The sequence below is a fragment of the Crassostrea angulata genome, unplaced genomic scaffold, assembly GCF_025612915.1.
Source record: "Crassostrea angulata isolate pt1a10 unplaced genomic scaffold, ASM2561291v2 HiC_scaffold_271, whole genome shotgun sequence".
In the NCBI taxonomy this organism is placed as follows: domain Eukaryota; kingdom Metazoa; phylum Mollusca; class Bivalvia; order Ostreida; family Ostreidae; genus Magallana; species Magallana angulata.
This window is the reverse complement of record NW_026441824.1, coordinates 36505-53986: the sequence shown is the minus strand read 5'-3', so window position 1 is coordinate 53986 and position 17482 is coordinate 36505. Positions and strand designations below refer to the sequence as shown.

Here is a 17482-nt window from a genome sequence, read left to right as displayed (position 1 = left end):
ACTTATTCTAAATCCACCTTGTTGCAAGGCATAAAGAACACTCGTTTTTAAACTAATAATAATAATAAACAAACATAATCGTTTATAGCTCCGTTCACTTCATCTGCATTGGTCATATAAAAGTATTTTCGCCACCCTACAAAATCTAGCAAAACATTTTGATGTTTATTTTTCTCATCGCAAATTTTGATAAAGTATTTATAAACACTTTTCTCCACATCTTTATATGTTTTGACAAGTAGATAATGATAACACATTACACAATAGACGACAGATCACACCCCCCCCCCCCCCCTATCCCTTCTATATGTGGTATTCTCTCGGGCGGATGGTCATAGTCATATGTCATACATCATACAGAACATTTTATTAAATATATTGCCAACATTCTTCTGTAAAAGGTTGATTTGGGAAGTTTTTCAATAAATATGGATCCTTAGGTTCTGGGTTTTCGTATAAAACCTGCAAATGTTGTTTTATTTAGGAACAATCAAGCATAAGTTGAGACGAATTTTCTGGGACAAATATTTACACTACACAAGTAGAATATGTTCCCTCCTACTAGCTTCTATTGGCACTCTGCTGTTATAAGTCCAACTCCTTCCTCCTATATCATTTGTCGTATGGATATACGAGGGTCAATCAAAAAATACGAAGACAATGTGGCTGTCTATCATATATTTCTCATGAAAGTCGTACTTAACAGATAAATCTGTGCACCAACACTTATGTTATTGATATGCGAAGTTTTAGTCCATTTGATGAAACGGTATTTTTGTTACCCCTTTTTAAAAACAACATGTTTTGTCACCACGGCGCACGGTAACGTTCAAAACATGACGTCAAGATTAAACAGCACAGTTTATAGATATACCCCATCTTTGTATCACGCTTAGTCTCTTGTGCCTTTCTCCTTACAATTTAAAATTGGCACTGAACCACTTAACATCTTATTTGCACACATTTGTTCGAGAATCATAAGTTAGTTCTTCAAAGTTTTCATTTTCTAACCGTGTATCTCTTAGTTTGCAGTAGGGATAACTCTGAACGTCGGTTTACGTTACTTATTTTTTGACCAAATATTTACAGATATTCTACTCTCTTTCGGACTGTTATATATTCAAAATACAATTACCACCACCCCCACAAAATTTATTATAGTTAAACACAAACTTGCAAATAATTGTTGACTTATTTTTTGTACCATTGAGCATTTTCACAGCTTGTATCGTCTTTTTCCTGAGTTAAATCCATTTTGTTTGTACTTCTCGTTGCGCCGTGACGTCCGGCGTCGTCGATGTTTTTAGTCAATTCTAAAGAGGACTATCTGTCTTTAGTTACTAATATCTGTTCGACAAATCAATATATCCCGTCATTATTTAGTACATAGAATACCATGACCATACTTAGATTGAGGTTTCAATATTATTAGTTTTTTAGCCCAATTTAAAGAGATATAACTTTCAAAATTATATGGTTTATTGTTGACATAACACAAATTTTGACCGTGCGCCGTGACCTCATTTTTGCAGGATTAGATTCTAAATAGATCTTAGATATAAAGGATTTTATCAACTTTTTTTCTTGCAAATTGTTTGAAACTATTGCTAAATTATGTCTATCAAACTTAATAATGATATGACGTTAAGTAACATAGCTATGACAAAAGTCTTCGTATTTTTTGATTGACCCTCGTATATCTGCCTGTCGTCTCTTTTTACCACTTAAAATCTGGGGTTACATGTATATCTACCAAAACAAACTTTAACCCCCCCTTCCCCTTAACTCATAACATGCTGCAACACTGACATTTTTTTATGTCTGTGGTAATGTGTTTGTAAAAAATACCAAACATGGCGAAGGTACATTTTAATTTAAACAAAATTTGGACATAATTGTTTTTAATACCGATTTTTTTATTTTATTTTTTTTAAATTGACTACATATATTGAACTTTGAAAAAAAAATTATTTTTAAAACTTCAAATTCAGAGTAAACGTTATCCAAAATCTATGACTTATGATAAGGATAAAAGGGAGAATCCAAACACGTCAACTTCACAAAGAGTGAGATACTCAGTTGTCTTGGAGATCTTTACGAATCTCCCCTGTGGTGACGTCGGACAGTCGATGACCACCAGCTGTGACAGAGTACCAGGACCAGCAAAGAAACCACAGGGAGTGTTGACATCTGATTCTGTCAGTCCAACAGTGACGGTAACATCTTGCAGCCGGAATGACACATCTTAAATTAGTAAAATTATAGGTGTCAATGAAAAAAATTAAAACAAGAGGCCCATGGACCACATCGTTCACCTGAGGAACAATAGGTATGATAAAATCAGCTTAATGGAGTCATAATACAAACTATCTGGACAATGTACAATAATACATGTAGATTCTGTATAAATAAAATCCATTTTCCCCCTGGATATTCTTTTGTTAATAATCATTTGTCCCTTTTCTAACAGGTTGATTTTATAGTCATATCATATGTTGAGCATTGCAATTCTCAAAATGATTCTTAACAATAGTTTATATATGGGATATAAACCAACATCAAACTCTGAACCTTCTTGTGAGGCCAAAGAATTGTCCTGGGCCCAAACTCTTAACAATTGTAAAGAATCATCTGGCTGATTAGTTTCTGAGAAGAAGATTTTTAAAGATTTACTCTGTATATTTCTTTGTTAAACTTTGACCCCCATTGTGGCCCCACCCTACCCTTGGGGATCATGATTTTCACAACTTTGAATCTACACAACTTGAGGATGCTTACACACAAGTTTCAGCTTTCCTGGCTGATTAGTTTCTGAGAAGAAGATTTTTAAAGATTCACTCTATATATTCCTATGTTAAACTTTGACCCTCCAGTGTGGCCCAAACCTACCCCCGGGGGTCATGATCTTCACAACTTTGAATCTACACTAACTGAGGATGCTTCCACAAAAGTGTCAGCTTTCCTGGCTGATTAGTTTCTAGAAGAAGATTTTTAAAGATTGATTCTATATATTCCTGTTAAACTTCGACCCCCCCCCCCTCCCCCCATTGTGGCCCCATCCTACCCCGGGGTTATGATTTTCACAACATTGAATATACACTACCTGGGGATGCTTCCACATAAGTTTCAGCTTTCTTGATTAGTTTTTGAGAAGAAGATTTTAAAAGATTTACTCTATATATTCATATGTTAAACTTCGACCCCCAGGGGTCATGATTTTCACAAATTTAAATTAACACTACCTGAGGATGCTTCCACACAAGTGTCAGCTTTCCTGGCTGATTAGTTTTAAAGATTTACTCTATTTATTTCGATGTAAAATTTCGACCCCTCATTGTGGCCCCACCCTACCCCTGGGGTCATGATTATCACAACTTTGTATCTAGACTACCTGGGAATGCTTCCACATATGTTTCAGCTTTGCTGGCCGATTAGTTTCTGAGAAGAAGATTTTTAAAGATTTACACTATACAAAAAAATGTATATTCCTATGTTAAACTTCGACCCCCCATTGTGGCCCCACCCGACCGCCGGAGGTCATGATTTTCACAACTTAAAATCTACACTACCTAAGGATGCTATCACACAAGATTCAGCTATCCTGGTCTTATGGTTCATGAGAAGAAGATTTTTGAAAATGTCTCGAAAATTTCTTAAATTCCTAATTATCTCCCTTTGCAAAAGGGCATGATCCTTAATTTTCACAACTTTGAATCCCCATAGGCTAAGGATGCTTTGTGCTAAGTTTAGTTGAAAGTGGTCCAGTGGTTCTTGAGAAGATGTTGAAGATGTGAAAAGTTTACAGAAAGACAGACGGACGACAGACAAATTGTGATCAGAATAGCTCACTTGAGCTTTCAGCTCAGGTGAGCTAAAAACTAATTAAGAAAACTGCAGTATTTTAAAATAAAATATACATGTTACTACATTACTTATATAAAATATGAACTTCTTCAAAACGAAAACAATTGCAATCATTTGTTAATAAGTTTTATTTGAGGTCACAACAGCATATTAAATGAAGATAACATTAAACAAAAGACATGTCTACACCCAAGATATTTCAATTTTTCAATGTCATTTCTCTGTACGCTTACCCGTTCCGTATTCATCCATTCCTCTGTTGAGCATTCTGACAGATTTGATGGAATACACAGCCTGCAGATCCACCATCCACCACGGATTTGTGTCGCCATCACCTGTGTGTGCACAGTTGTCTAGGATAAGGTTTGTACCATTGTTACCATCTACTGCATACTCGGGCCCATGTAATAAATACGTTGACGATTGTTCAGCAGGTTTACCAAATGCAAGCTCCAATGGAACTGGAACTGATTAGCAAGGTTTTAATGTTAATATTAAAATATGTAAATTGAAATACAATATATACATTGTAAATAATTTGATAAAAAATGCCGTTTACTTGACTGTTAATTAGAATGTGCTTTTAAATGTGTAGATGACGCATCCCTAAGTATGCGTCTGTATATTGTTTTACAAAATAAGACTGTTCACTCCCTCCACTCGAAAATTATACTTAATTTAACATAAGTTTTTGAATTTCTTTCTAATTTCAAGTAGAATGGTACATCGTAATCATCCAATATACCAGTGACATAACGGCATGTTATGACGTATTCACACATAGTGTTCTCGTTGGGCAGGTGATATAAAATGTGTAATGTGATTTAGTTTTTGCCCTTTTTATCAAAACATGATTTTTTGCCTATTAAAAACTGAAATAAAATGATAAAGAACAGAATTTTGAAAAAAAGTACGACGCACCACACACCTTCTTTCCCGTAATGAAAATAAATCCATAAATATGTATTTACCACCTCAAACTGGGTGATAATATAGGTAAAAATGTAGTAAAGACCTAGGTATCATTTTCGATCAACAAATTACTATGTACAAACATGTATCCTGGATCGTCAAGTCGTGTCATTTTCGGATATGCAACATTGGGCACGACGCTCCACACAAATGAAACCTGCAAATTTTGTTAACGCGAAAAACACTATCAGACTGGACTATGTAAATTGCCTTCTATATATTGTTATATCCCGTCCTTGCGCGGAATATTATTTTGTAGTATATAAAAAGATTAATCGTTTGAAAAATTCAATACATACCTTACTGTGCTATTTTCTGTGCTTAATTTTATTTATGCTGAAGTAGCCATTCACCGTTAATATTTTTAATCGATTTCTTTAAAAAATACTTTTTGTAAACTTCATGCTTCATTAACAATTTATTTCTTGTCGCTATACTGTTTGTTTTTGCTGGCGCTGTGAATATGGTTCAGTAATTGCGTATTTTGAAAAAAAAAAATTAAATTTTATTTTCAAATGGAATATTTAAGGTGCCACAGTACTCCTTGCAATTTTATTCAATTCAGCGGAAAAGTAATTAATAGCAAAAGACAACATGATAAATATTAATATGTAATTTTCGACAAATTATTCACAAAATATAATCAAAAGCCTCAGGAACTTGTGAATTAAGCGGTTCACTAGTCCGCTTCTTTATCCGTTGATCTATGACGTTATTCAATCAATTTGATTGTTACAAAAACCTTAACAAAATAGTGTAAATCAACATATTGTGAAATAGTGTCTTAAAAATGTATAATCCTTGGTGTAATGAGCTACGTTGAATAAACCCAATTAACCATTTAACCCCTCACCTTCACAGACAATGTCGTATTTCCACTCTCCGTTTGATTGACAGTTCAGCCGCCCTGAACCAGACTGGGAGTATCCGTCAGCACACGAGGCGTGTATCCTCCTGTGTATACCAATGGCGTCCTCACGTCGTGTTGTATTCAGGTATATTCCATTTAGATCGGGTATTCCACAGTCTTATGAATAAAGGAACATTTAAAAACCAGCAAGTGTTAACTTTAGATAAATCAAATCAATATCCTTGGTAATAACGTATACCTAACAAAGATCAAAAGTATAATCGTATTTCATATGCTGCTTGATTACATATCGACGCTAGGAATATTAAAGGATAGACTATAAGAGGACTTAAAAGAATTTACGACAATGTTATCCGTAAGTCCAGTTTGCAGAATATAATATACATGTACCCATTTATATTGAAGAAATCTTGTTTATTCATGTTATTCTAATATTCAGCTAAAGATAAACTACGTTTTTTTAAAAAAAAAAATGACATATATTAAGTTTTTATGCTACTCATATAAATACTAATGTGTACGTTAAATAGAGAAAATTGGTGATATTACCGGACAAAACACATTCAAAGAATTTATCCTCAGAATATCTCTTGTGTTTACATGTCTCGTTGAGTTGACAGTTCGAGTTTGAACAAGCTCCAGCAAGACCCTACAATAAATGATATTCATTAACGTAATATATAATAATTAGCTTATTGTAATATTTAAACGTATTAAAGGTCTGATTGCAATCTAAAGGTGCCAAACTACTTGCTTTTGTTTTAGAATGTGTATGTTACAGTGTTTTATAGGATTTAGAGTGATTGTACTTGATAAATGTTTTTCTAACACGTGTCATTTATTGTAGGATCGTCGATGTCAGTAGATGCGCCCTCGGTCTGAATTTTCATAACACTATTGATAATATTTATAAAAAAAATTCTCAGTCCTTAAAGTTAAAGTCCACGTAAACAATTTTTTCGAAATGTATCTCTTTCCTGAATTTTAAAAAAAAGTGTTCATTCCGTTTTGCCAATTTAGACTAGCAGCCACTAAGACCGTAACAGGAGCACGTTAAATAACAGTATCAGTTTTGTTTATTACGAGTAGGTGAATGCTGTTAACGGCCTTGAAAACAAATTTATGTGTAACATTATCTAAAATAAATTGTCCGCCTTAATTAAATAACTTTGTTATCTTTTAAATCTACACTTTAAATTATGCTTATTGCGTATTAATTTCTATTCTAAAATTTATTCCTTAAAGATTTAACTTTTCGTCTATTTAAACTTAACCGCGCCTTGCTAAATAGAACTCTTCTGCGCGAGGAGATAAATAAGTTAGCATAAACAAAAACGAAAATAGAAACTTTTCCCGCTAAATTTACAAGACAAATTTAAGTCATTATTTAATCATATTTTTCGATACTTTATAATTAATCGACAATGTTCACACTTAGGGATCATGTTTTAGGTAAGCGCTATGCTCGTATGGTTTTTATTTCTTTTTATGTCTATTGTTCTGTTTTAATTGTGTTTCGGAACAAATGTTATCTCTTTGATTTTTATAACATGCTATTATTATTTGTGTATTTCATTCATTATCTTGGACTTTCCAACTAAACATCTTTTAATTAATTTCTAAGGATTTAGATTTTGATTTCTTAGGTATTGTGAACGTGAGTACATCACATAGCCACACATCTGCTGAGCTATTTCCTAAACATCACGACGGTGAAAACCAGAGTGTGATACATTTATCAATTTTTAAAATGGTTGAATATTTTTTCTGCTTGAGTAAAATCAGTATAATGAAATTGTTCTACTACTTATTTTTATCATGTCAAGTATTATTTTTTTCGATTTAAAGTGGTTTTAAACAATATGTTTTTCATGGCAGAGATAATCATTATGTGAAAACTCTTGGACATAGCAGAAAAACGTTTCTTTATTTTTGGTAATTACATTAAAGAATTTAAATGGAAAACGTAATTTATTTCGAAAGGTATATATCGGCTTGGTTGTCAATTATTTTTAGTTAATTAACTGGTTAAAGTTAAATGATTCTAATGTAGAATCTTCACAAACCGCTACAACTATGACTTTTAAATATTTGGAACGAATGTTCACTTGGTACAAGGAAGTTATCATGTTGGGGAAGAATAAATTGAAATAAACTTAATTTGATGAGACCATTTATCTAGACTGGATGGTAATTAATAAATAAAATAGTCTAATTGATGGTAAATCACATCTTTAAAATGTTTACCTTAGGCCAGTGCTCCTTTTCACTGTACACCCATCCAGCATTGTCCATGTAGTTACTCTCTGCTGTCGTCTTATTTTCGTAATTAATTTCACAGAAATTAGCCCCTTTGAAATAGTTGACAGATTTACACCGGGGTGTTACTAGACATTTTATCACACAGTCCAGGAAACTGAGATCTGTGAAGGATTGGATTAGTTTCCTGTCCAGTCTGTGTCCTCGCTGGAGTTGAGAGAAGCCCGGCTTTAGGCTTCCATAACACGGCACAAGAAAACTGTATATAAACCACAGATATCTGAAGATAAGCATTGTACGGTAGGAGAAAATTTCAGGAGAAAGAAAACTCCTTTAAAAATCGGGACCCGTTAGAATTTAAATGGAGTATATATTTAACAGTCAGGGTGTTTTGACTAATGAGCAATTATAAGCATTATAACCATAAAAAATATTTGATAATTAATTTGAAAACATAAAAGAACAACTTTGTTTTCAATAGTTATAGTCAGTCAACCATATCGGTGAGTTAAAGGTAATTAAAGAAATGCGTCAATAAAGCATACATAATGCATAGAAATCACTGATGCAGCAATACAGCTTTTTTGAGATCAGTAATACAGCTTCATTAAAAGGTATAGAACATCGGCTTTTCAAATGGATTTAACATTGTATTTAACTGAGGTTTACTGTTATGTATTTATTGAATTGCGCGTGTCACATTCATATCAATGTTCAGAAAGCTAAGAAGTAGGTAACTCTTATTACGTTACATGTAGTTACTGACCGACTACAGAAATATATCGGGTTGATCAATCTCGTAGACAGTGAGGCTTCGCCTAGTATGTGCTTTATTTTCCCGGTATTCATGTGAGACACTTATTCACAAAATCCGAAAAACAAGTTGCTGTCCTTTAAAAAAAAGGACTACAATACGTGGACCATTTGCATGTGTTTCCAACGAAAACGTGAAAGCCTTAAGATAATCAAAGTTTCCACCGACTCTAGCCGCCTACTTTTAACCACTAAATTTGTACGTTTGATTACGTATATGTATAGCCCTTACTTTCTATCTCAGAATTTAAAGGGTTCTTACTTCTAAAATAATTATGATCTATCTATTAATGAAGTCTGCATGTACAGTATCAGGCATTCGGCAAATTCTACTATTTGCGCACACATTACGATTCGCACTACTTTGTTAACTATGCAGTGACAGCTTTGTTTAAATTAATATCATATTTTGATGCATTTTTCTTGAGATTTAAACTTTTTTTCTTGAGATTTAAACTTTTATACAGTGACATAATTATTCAATCACACTTAAATGCTTAAAAATTTTTAATCGGGAAGTACTCTAGCCTCACCTACTATAAAAGTAAAGTTAAGTTACATGTGTATACGGAAAACAACATCGTCGCAAACCACGGTTTTGAGTCCACAAATTTTCTATGGAGAGAATCGATATGAATCACACGTGGGTCACCGACGATGGGAAAACAACAAAACATTGCAAATTATGCTATTTGATGCATGTTGTAGTTTCGGCATAACATTTACTTATTTCATAATACTGACAGTTCATATCACATGCCGATTATTTCTTTAAAAGGAATACTTTGTTTCTGTACTGACTACTGTTTACCGACAACTTTACAATTACAGCGCCCTTTGAACTTTATGTGTGCATATGGCATGGAATCCCGATCCCGATTCAGATAAACTTGTGCTAGCCTGGTTCCCTGAGCTACCCATTACGCACAGGAACCAGGCTAGCTCATGCGCAGGCTGAATTTTCCCCATAGCATCCGGTTTAACCTCGCTTATATATTTTCTGCGTGGACCTCAGGGTCCACGCAATCTGTACTGACTACTGTTTACCGACAACTTTACAATTACAGCGCCCTTTGAACTTTATGTGTGCATATGGCATGGAATCCCGATCGCGATTCAGATAAACTTGTATAAGCCTGTTTCCCTGAGCTACCCATTACGCACAGGAACCAGGCTAGCTCATGCGCAGGCTGAATTTTCCCCATAGCATCCGGTTTAACCTCGCTTATATATTTTCTGCGTGGACCTCAGGGTCCACGCAATAAAGTGGCCTTACATCTCGTCGATATATTACCGAATGAAACTGCTAAGTTGGTGAAAAAGTATTGCCATTTAATGTGGCTGGATTTCATGACTCGTTTTTATATTGATTAGGCTAAAAGGGGGGATTACTGATCAGATTTTGGAATAATTTGTTTGATTATGCAAATATTTTATGTATACAATAAAAATCGGTTAAAGCGAACACGCTTATGAATTGACGCTTACAGCTAAGTGATTTGTATTGCCCCTGAATTTATTACATGTTGTAAATTGGATGGATATAACGAACTACGCTTATTACGCAGTAAACAGTCAGGTATGTGACCGAGAGCCAACATATTGAAAAAGGACTGATTATTGTAATTTCTACTGACTGCATAATGAACACATCTTTTTAATTTTGTACAAATGACTTGTTCTCATCATATTTCTATTTCAAAGTTAACTCTTCCAACCCATTTACCTCATTGTACCTTAACTCACAGTTGAAACCAAACTAAATTAGTGCGCCTATTAAAACAAATGAGATAATTCAGTGCGCCCAGAATTTCCAATTTATTTAAAAATGATGAGTTCTTGTGAAAACAGTCATATTTTTTTTAAAGTTTATTTTAACATATAAAGTAACCTTTGAAAAATTAATATGACTGTATTTCATTAATTTTTTTTATAAAAATTGTAAGTCTGTAGGTTAGCAGAAATCATTATAATCAGTTACTTTTCAATATGACGGATTACAATCACATCCTGACTGGTAAAATCGCCGTCCCTGGCACTTCGTTATAAGCGTGCTTTACTGTAAACTGATGAGTTCTTTTTACTTTGGATTTATTTCCTTATATATACATTTTAACTTGATTTTGTCTTGGTTTAAATGCAATGTACAAACCTTTGGATTTTAGAGTTGTTTATCTGTTATATTGGACATGAATCTAATTGGAATTGATTATTGTTTTGGCGGGGACCATCACCACTGACGGTGTGCGTTCTTGAAGAATTGTTGGTGCGAAGATATGCCAATGGTGGGATCTGGTTTTGGCCCGATTCTTCATTCAAGACGACTATGTCAGTGAATGAGAAGCACTTGCAGACTATTAGACAAGAAATGAATTCATTTTGTTGAAGTTTGCGACTTTGCAGGATGGAACTGTGAAAATAGGGCAGAACGCTGGTGAGTAGATTTTTCATTCAATGTGATTCAATTAGTTTGAACCGTATTTGAATTTTTATATTTTTATGTTGGTCTATTCTTTTTGGCAATCAAAGGTGTATTGTTAATTTTAAGTTGTTTGGTTTTGTGATTATGTTTTATTCAATTACATTGTTTTGTTGGTTTAAGATTTCAAATCTCACATTAAGACTGTCATATCATGGTTTTGAAAGGCACTTTTGTGGTTCGCTGAAATTCAATACAGGTTTACAAAATTTACAAAACAGAAGTGTTTGGTATGAAATATGTTCTGTAAATTTGTTTGGGAGGAAACAAATAGCCATTTTTTACAGGAATAACCCTAAGATCGTAACGGTTGGTTCGCCAGCTTTGTTCCAGGTCGAATCGATAATTTTGTGGATTATAGATCGGTTCGGTGTGGAGTTTCCTCTCAATCATACTTTGAACACTTTACATCTCAATTTGTCCTTTTTCCAAAATCTTCGGAACAATACGAATTATGTTGTCATGTGATACTTTTAATAAGGCTTTAGCTAGCACAGCATTCTATTTTGATAAGTGCATCCAACACTGTACACGGTGACTTCTTCGATTCTCTCATCAAGATTATCTACATGTACATAACCAGTTACACATGAGGCAAATGCATTTGCTGTTAAATCTCCCTCCGCTTCATGCCAAAGGTAACATGCCACATCTTTTGACAAAACAAATACTGTAAAATAAGGACAACCCAATTTCGTCTTGTACTACTCAGAGCTTGCTTTCAACGCTGTTGCAGCCGGGAAGATGACAAAAACAACATGTGGATAACCATCTCACGTGTTCTGAAAAAACATTGATATGAGCATTGAACAAGACCAAGGTAGATATTAAAGACTTTCTACCGGTTTCAAAAAATGACGATTCAGTTCAGGAATTCTAGAAATGATCCTAGCAAGTGCCCGTTTCAAAGATAAGGGAGCAGGCAAAGATTATGAGAGGAAAGTGATCTTGTGACCCAATAAGAACCTGTAGTGTCAGCAATATTGATTAACAGTTAGGATGTCTATTGGAAAAGAATTGAAAAGAGCTGTATCCAGAGAACGAAAAGGAACACTGCCAGCGCAGATTTTTTTCGATTGCCTTTTTCTCGCACTGATTTTCCAAAAGATCATTATATTTTCTGATAAAACATAACTAGCATATCTTTTTCTCATCATGTTTTTTATAAGCATAACAAATGAAGCCGGTTAAAATATGTTATACTACACTTACATATCCACAGGTAACTAACAAATCGCGCTTCACCAAAAGTAAACTAAGTTTGGAAAGAAAACATAAAATCATTCTATAAAGTTAATTTCGATGGGAAGAAAATGTTCAAAACCAACACAATTTACGTCATTATTACGTGATAAAAAGTCGTTATTACGAGATAAAAAGTTGTTATTACGACTTTTCAAAGTCGTTATTAAGAGATAAAACGTCGATATTACGCGATATTGCTTTTTATATACCGTTATATAGGGAAGCTCATTTAAGACCTACTCAACAAATAAACACAGTAAATGATAAATACAAACAGAAATATCAGATTTTCCAATCCATTAAACACCAATTGAAAACAATCGAACAAAGAAAAACCATGAAATATTATTGCCATTTAATATGTTTTATGTCATTGTATCTCTAGTTCTATTTTTAGAAATTCTAATTTAAGTTCCGTTTTTTATGGTTATTTTAGCTAATTTGTCCATCCTGTACCTATTAATAAATGCCTGTGCTTGTAACTTGTCATTAGCCAATGAAATGAGAGTATTTCGATCACTTTTGTTTTTACTGAAGTGTGAGAAGGACGTGTTTTCGTAACCTAAGATATTGATCACTTTGTAAAGTTAAATTCCCGGCCATGTGCTTTCCGATAGTTTGAGAAGTATTGGACGCGGGAGGATTTGCTTTGGAACTTTGTTATTTAGTTAGAGTAAGTGTTAAAATATGTGTGCAGTGTAAGTTTTTACCATCAGCGCCCGGGGTATGTACTGATAATTTGTAAACAGTCAAAATGGCGGATCGAACGTCAGTGTGCAAAACAATTGGAACGATTTATTTTACAAAACCCTGTGTATGAAAACTTGGGTCTCGATGAAGAAAAAAATTAGTGTGTGTTTTCGGGGCCAAGCGGTTGTCTATTTACGGACTTGCTAACTCGTCCAGATTGTGCGCGTTTTCGACAGTTCCTACTTTATTTGTTCTTGTTGTTGTAGGGGGTAACAATGCGACAACTTGACCAGCACAGGTCATTGTACAAGACATTTTTTCATTTGCGAACTATTTGATACATGGATATGGTGTAAAATTCGTGATCATCATTTGTTAACTGTTGCGCCGCGACCCTCGGAAATCACCGGTTGGATATAACGAGGAGGCCATCAGTATAAACAAACACTTGGAATATTTGACATGTCCATTTCTGGAAACATAAAGGATTTTGGACTAATTTTGAATACCTTTGACGCGATGGAGTTCACCTTGGTGTAGATTAGGATGGATGTTATCCAGCACCCACGGTCAAATACTTGAGGAGCATAAAATATGCAGTGCATAACAGAGTTAAACAAGTATTCCTTTTAAAGGAATGATCGGCAATAAAGATACATGTATATAGATAGCTAGAAGTAATCAACATGATCAGTTTGATGAAAAATAATTAAAGAAGTACTGTATTTTTACAAAATATAGAATATTTTGAATCTGTACACCATACTTTCATCATTATAAACCGTCAACAAATTTAAATTTGAAATTTGAAAGCCGTTCGTAATATCCTTGTCTAGTTTTATATTTTTAACGTAATTATTAAAAGTTAATGTATCTTCTTCTTCTTCTTCTTCTTCTTCTTCTTCAGAATACTGAGTAGGTTCTTCAAAGAGCATTAACACATAAACAAAGAAAGAGTGGTATTAAAATAATTTACTGCGACTGAAAAAAATTGAATGCCATCATAACTTGCAATTGAGGTCGCATTATAACGTAACCTTGTTTATAAATAAAGCCGTCTTCCTAGTTACTATTATGCAACATCAGTAGATCGAGGTCAGTTCATGGAGCATCTTCTTATGATCGAAGTCAGTTCATCGAGGTCAACTGCATAACTGAATGAATCTTTCGATCGATATTCTTACGCGTGAGACAAATAGTGCATTCTTGAATTAACAGGTCGAACTGTATTTAATGTATGTTTGCATTTCTTAAGGTAAATGAATTGAAATGAAACTGAGTAAAATGTTATATAAATATTAAACCAAATCTTCAAGTTTTTATAAGAACTACTTATGCAAGCGGAATGTGTGCGCACGTGGAAGCATTTGCTGGATGCCTCATATAGACACAACAGTGTTCGGCCGAAGCCGATCAGAAAAACTCAAGGCCAGTAAATTAAAATTAGTTTGTGACAGAAACATTTAAAAAGATTGTTGAGAAAATTTTTAATGAGTATAACTTGAGTGATTTCTAAGCAAATGAGTATGCATACCTAACATGGTAAATTTTTGTTTACATAAGCATAAGGAAAACATTTTGGAAATATTCTATGAAGAAATTTTAAGAATATTCGATTCAATCTGTACAGTTAATGTATCGTGATTTTATAATGCACACTGTCTTTTTTCCACTAGTATATTTCTGCTGAATTGAACAAATGAAATTCTAGTTACAGAGTTCCGAAGACACACCTCCCCTGCCTACAGTGAATTGTATAAAAAAAAAACTCTGTCTCCTATATGAATTGGTACAATTACCAAGTACTCGACTAAAATCTTTTAGTTTTGTATTGAACATAAATGTATTAAGGTATTCGATTTAAAACAACCATTTGGTACCTTATAAACGAAAGGTCCTATATGCTTAATCATGAAATCATTTTGAATATGTTATCATACAAAAATTACCCAACCAAAGGAATTTTCAAAATTTTGATTGTGGTCGAACTAATTGCACCTTGAATTTTGCATTGAAGTCTATGGGAAACGTATCTTTTATTAAGATATTGTAAAAAGTATCTTTAAATTCGTAAAATTTACTTGGTTAATACATGCATAAACTATCTCATTATGAAAATATGGAATAAAATGAATCATATACCGCATGTATTTTGACGTATTTAATTTTTTTTTTCATAGAGAGGAGATTATTCTACAAATTTAAGGTGCAAAATGAGCGACTACTTTTATGTTGTCAGTCATGTGAATTTGGTTTTTTCGATCCTGTTATTTAGCAATTCCTATTTAACTAGTTCTAAAACTCAAAATTGGTCAATATCCCTTCATTATACATTGAATACCTTAAAACGGCTAAATAATTGTGATATAAATATAATGTAATGGTATAAAACTAATTAGACTACCTCTAATACAGTGGACTTTCTTACTGGAGAGCGTCACACACAGATCGTCAGTAGAGCATGACAGGCATTCATCTGGAACGTGGTCAGTCTACAAGAAATGAGGATTGATGAGTTTTTGGGGGAAAGATAAGAGAGGGGCTTTGTTCAGATAATCAGGTACGCTAAATCTATCGAAAAGATGTGCGAGCGCTCTCGAACTCTTGCTCTTCTGGCCCATTCTTCTTCTGAAAATGACAGTTTCATATATATTCCCATAGTAAATGTACCTCTACTTTGAGATGGTCCCTAAAAAGAACCAGGCGGTTGATTTTCTTGAAACTTCGTAAATAAACTAGAATTGGTTTAAATGACATATGGTTAAAAAATAATAAAGTTTTGCTATCGTAGTTTTTCCGCAAAAAAAACCCCAAATCGGCATTCTTAAATGGTTTTTTAAATGTACATTACACCACTGAACGTGTCTTGTGTAAAGAAGTTCGCTAAGTGCATGCGTTCCCCTTCTTGAGTCCGCCATTGTATTGTGTGTTCTTTAATCAGCATATGAAACATTAATAATTTGTAATATTTAAAATATCGGAATCGACTAGTCAAAACATATAAACCTACATTATGGTAATGACACGAACTAGAAATTGTTTAATTACAGTAATTCCCATTTCCTAAACTAAATCTTAGACATAAATATAAGGGAAAAAGCCAACCTTTTTCCGCTTAATTGAGCAAATAATGTATAAAACGCAGGTTTGTTTAATGTGTAAAAGACACTTTGAATAGAAGATTCAAAGAGAGAGAGAGAGAGAGAGAGAGAGAATTGATTACATGTACCTGTTCGTGTTCAATTCTAACATACTCAGATTTTAATTCCGTTTCGTTAATGACCGACACGAAATCACACAGTAGTTCTTGTTTCCGGTAGTTGACTCCCCGACTCAGCTTGGGTCTGTGTCTACATTCCCGGACACACTGCTGTTGTCCAATCATCCCCACTACCCGCATAACGGGACCACGATACCTCTTACCATGAACAACGGCAGCTGTCGCTCTTTCGTATAATGATACCAAACAAAACAATACTGTTGTAAATGTCACTTCATTCAAAGATTTACTAACCAGAGAGCCAACCATTCTTTGCGCGTTCTAAAAAATGAAAACAGTTTTAAAAAACTGTTTTCTTTGCTTTGCTGACGATTTAGTAAATGCCCACAGCCTATTATCTTATAACTGGTAACTGATATTAGGTATGGAAGACGATATTTTTTCACACAAATTCTAGAAAAACTGCTTGCACTATCTTAAAGTCTAGTTATGGCATTTACAAAACAGTTTTTTTCCAGATTTGCTTCACAAATAAGGGAAATACAGCAAATTCAATACTGAACGTTTCTATGTTTGTTTTGGAAAAACTGTTACCATTTTTAAAAAAATACAAACACATAAAATATGGTTCCAAAATTTTATTTAACACCAACTTTGTTTTACTTCGACCATTTGCAAAGTTCACAGGGCCACCAAACACTTTCACAAAGCACAGGATATCTGCAAAAACAATAAATGAAATGAATTAGCAAACCTTCTCTTCACTCCCCAAGCTTTAAACATCCATTTTTTTTTTAAATCTTTGTAAATAAGAATATAATTTGTTAATAAAATAAACCAAGTAAATGTTTATGTTTTAATTCTACAATACACATACTAATAAAGTTTGAAAGTAAACTGATAAAATATATTAAGTGTGATATATTAAAACTAAATCTGATATGTCTCATAATTATATTGATTAAATTGTATAAGCATTGTTAATAATTTCGTAAAAACAATTTAGTAATCAAAGTACTGAAGAACTGACGGGAGTTGATTTTGTCGATGTTTATTTATTTTAAAATCA

The 17482-nt window shown here is 33.5% G+C and overlaps 1 protein-coding gene and 1 pseudogene across 1 annotated transcript; both read right to left on the bottom strand.

Annotated features, from left to right (window-relative positions):
- Window positions 1–2017: 2017 nt before the first annotated feature.
- LOC128169977 (uncharacterized) lies at window positions 2018–8002 on the bottom strand. The gene is made up of 5 exons (XM_052835987.1): window positions 7955–8002; window positions 6257–6356; window positions 5690–5863; window positions 4098–4331; window positions 2018–2244 (listed from the first exon to the last, which is right to left on the bottom strand). The coding sequence occupies exons 1-5, from the start codon at window positions 8000–8002 to the stop codon at window positions 2018–2020; spliced, it is 783 nt and encodes a 260-aa protein (XP_052691947.1).
- A 76-nt stretch (window positions 8003–8078) lies between these two features.
- LOC128169979 (uncharacterized) overlaps window positions 8079–17482 on the bottom strand; it is a 45496-nt pseudogene continuing 36092 nt past the window's right edge.

What these genes read in the sequence shown, in the direction of transcription:
- LOC128169977 (XM_052835987.1), bottom strand. Translation starts at nt 8,002, where the DNA reads ATGGACAATGCTGGATGGGTGTACAGTGAAAAGGAGCACTGGCCTAAG. An exon ending in AAAAGGAGCACTGGCCTAAG is followed by an intron (nt 6,357 to 7,954) that starts GTAAACATTTTA and finishes CATTTATTGTAG; the next exon opens with GGTCTTGCTGGAGCTTGTTC. An exon ending in AATGGATGAATACGGAACGG is followed by an intron (nt 2,245 to 4,097) that starts GTAAGCGTACAG and finishes TACTAATTTAAG; the next exon opens with ATGTGTCATTCCGGCTGCAA.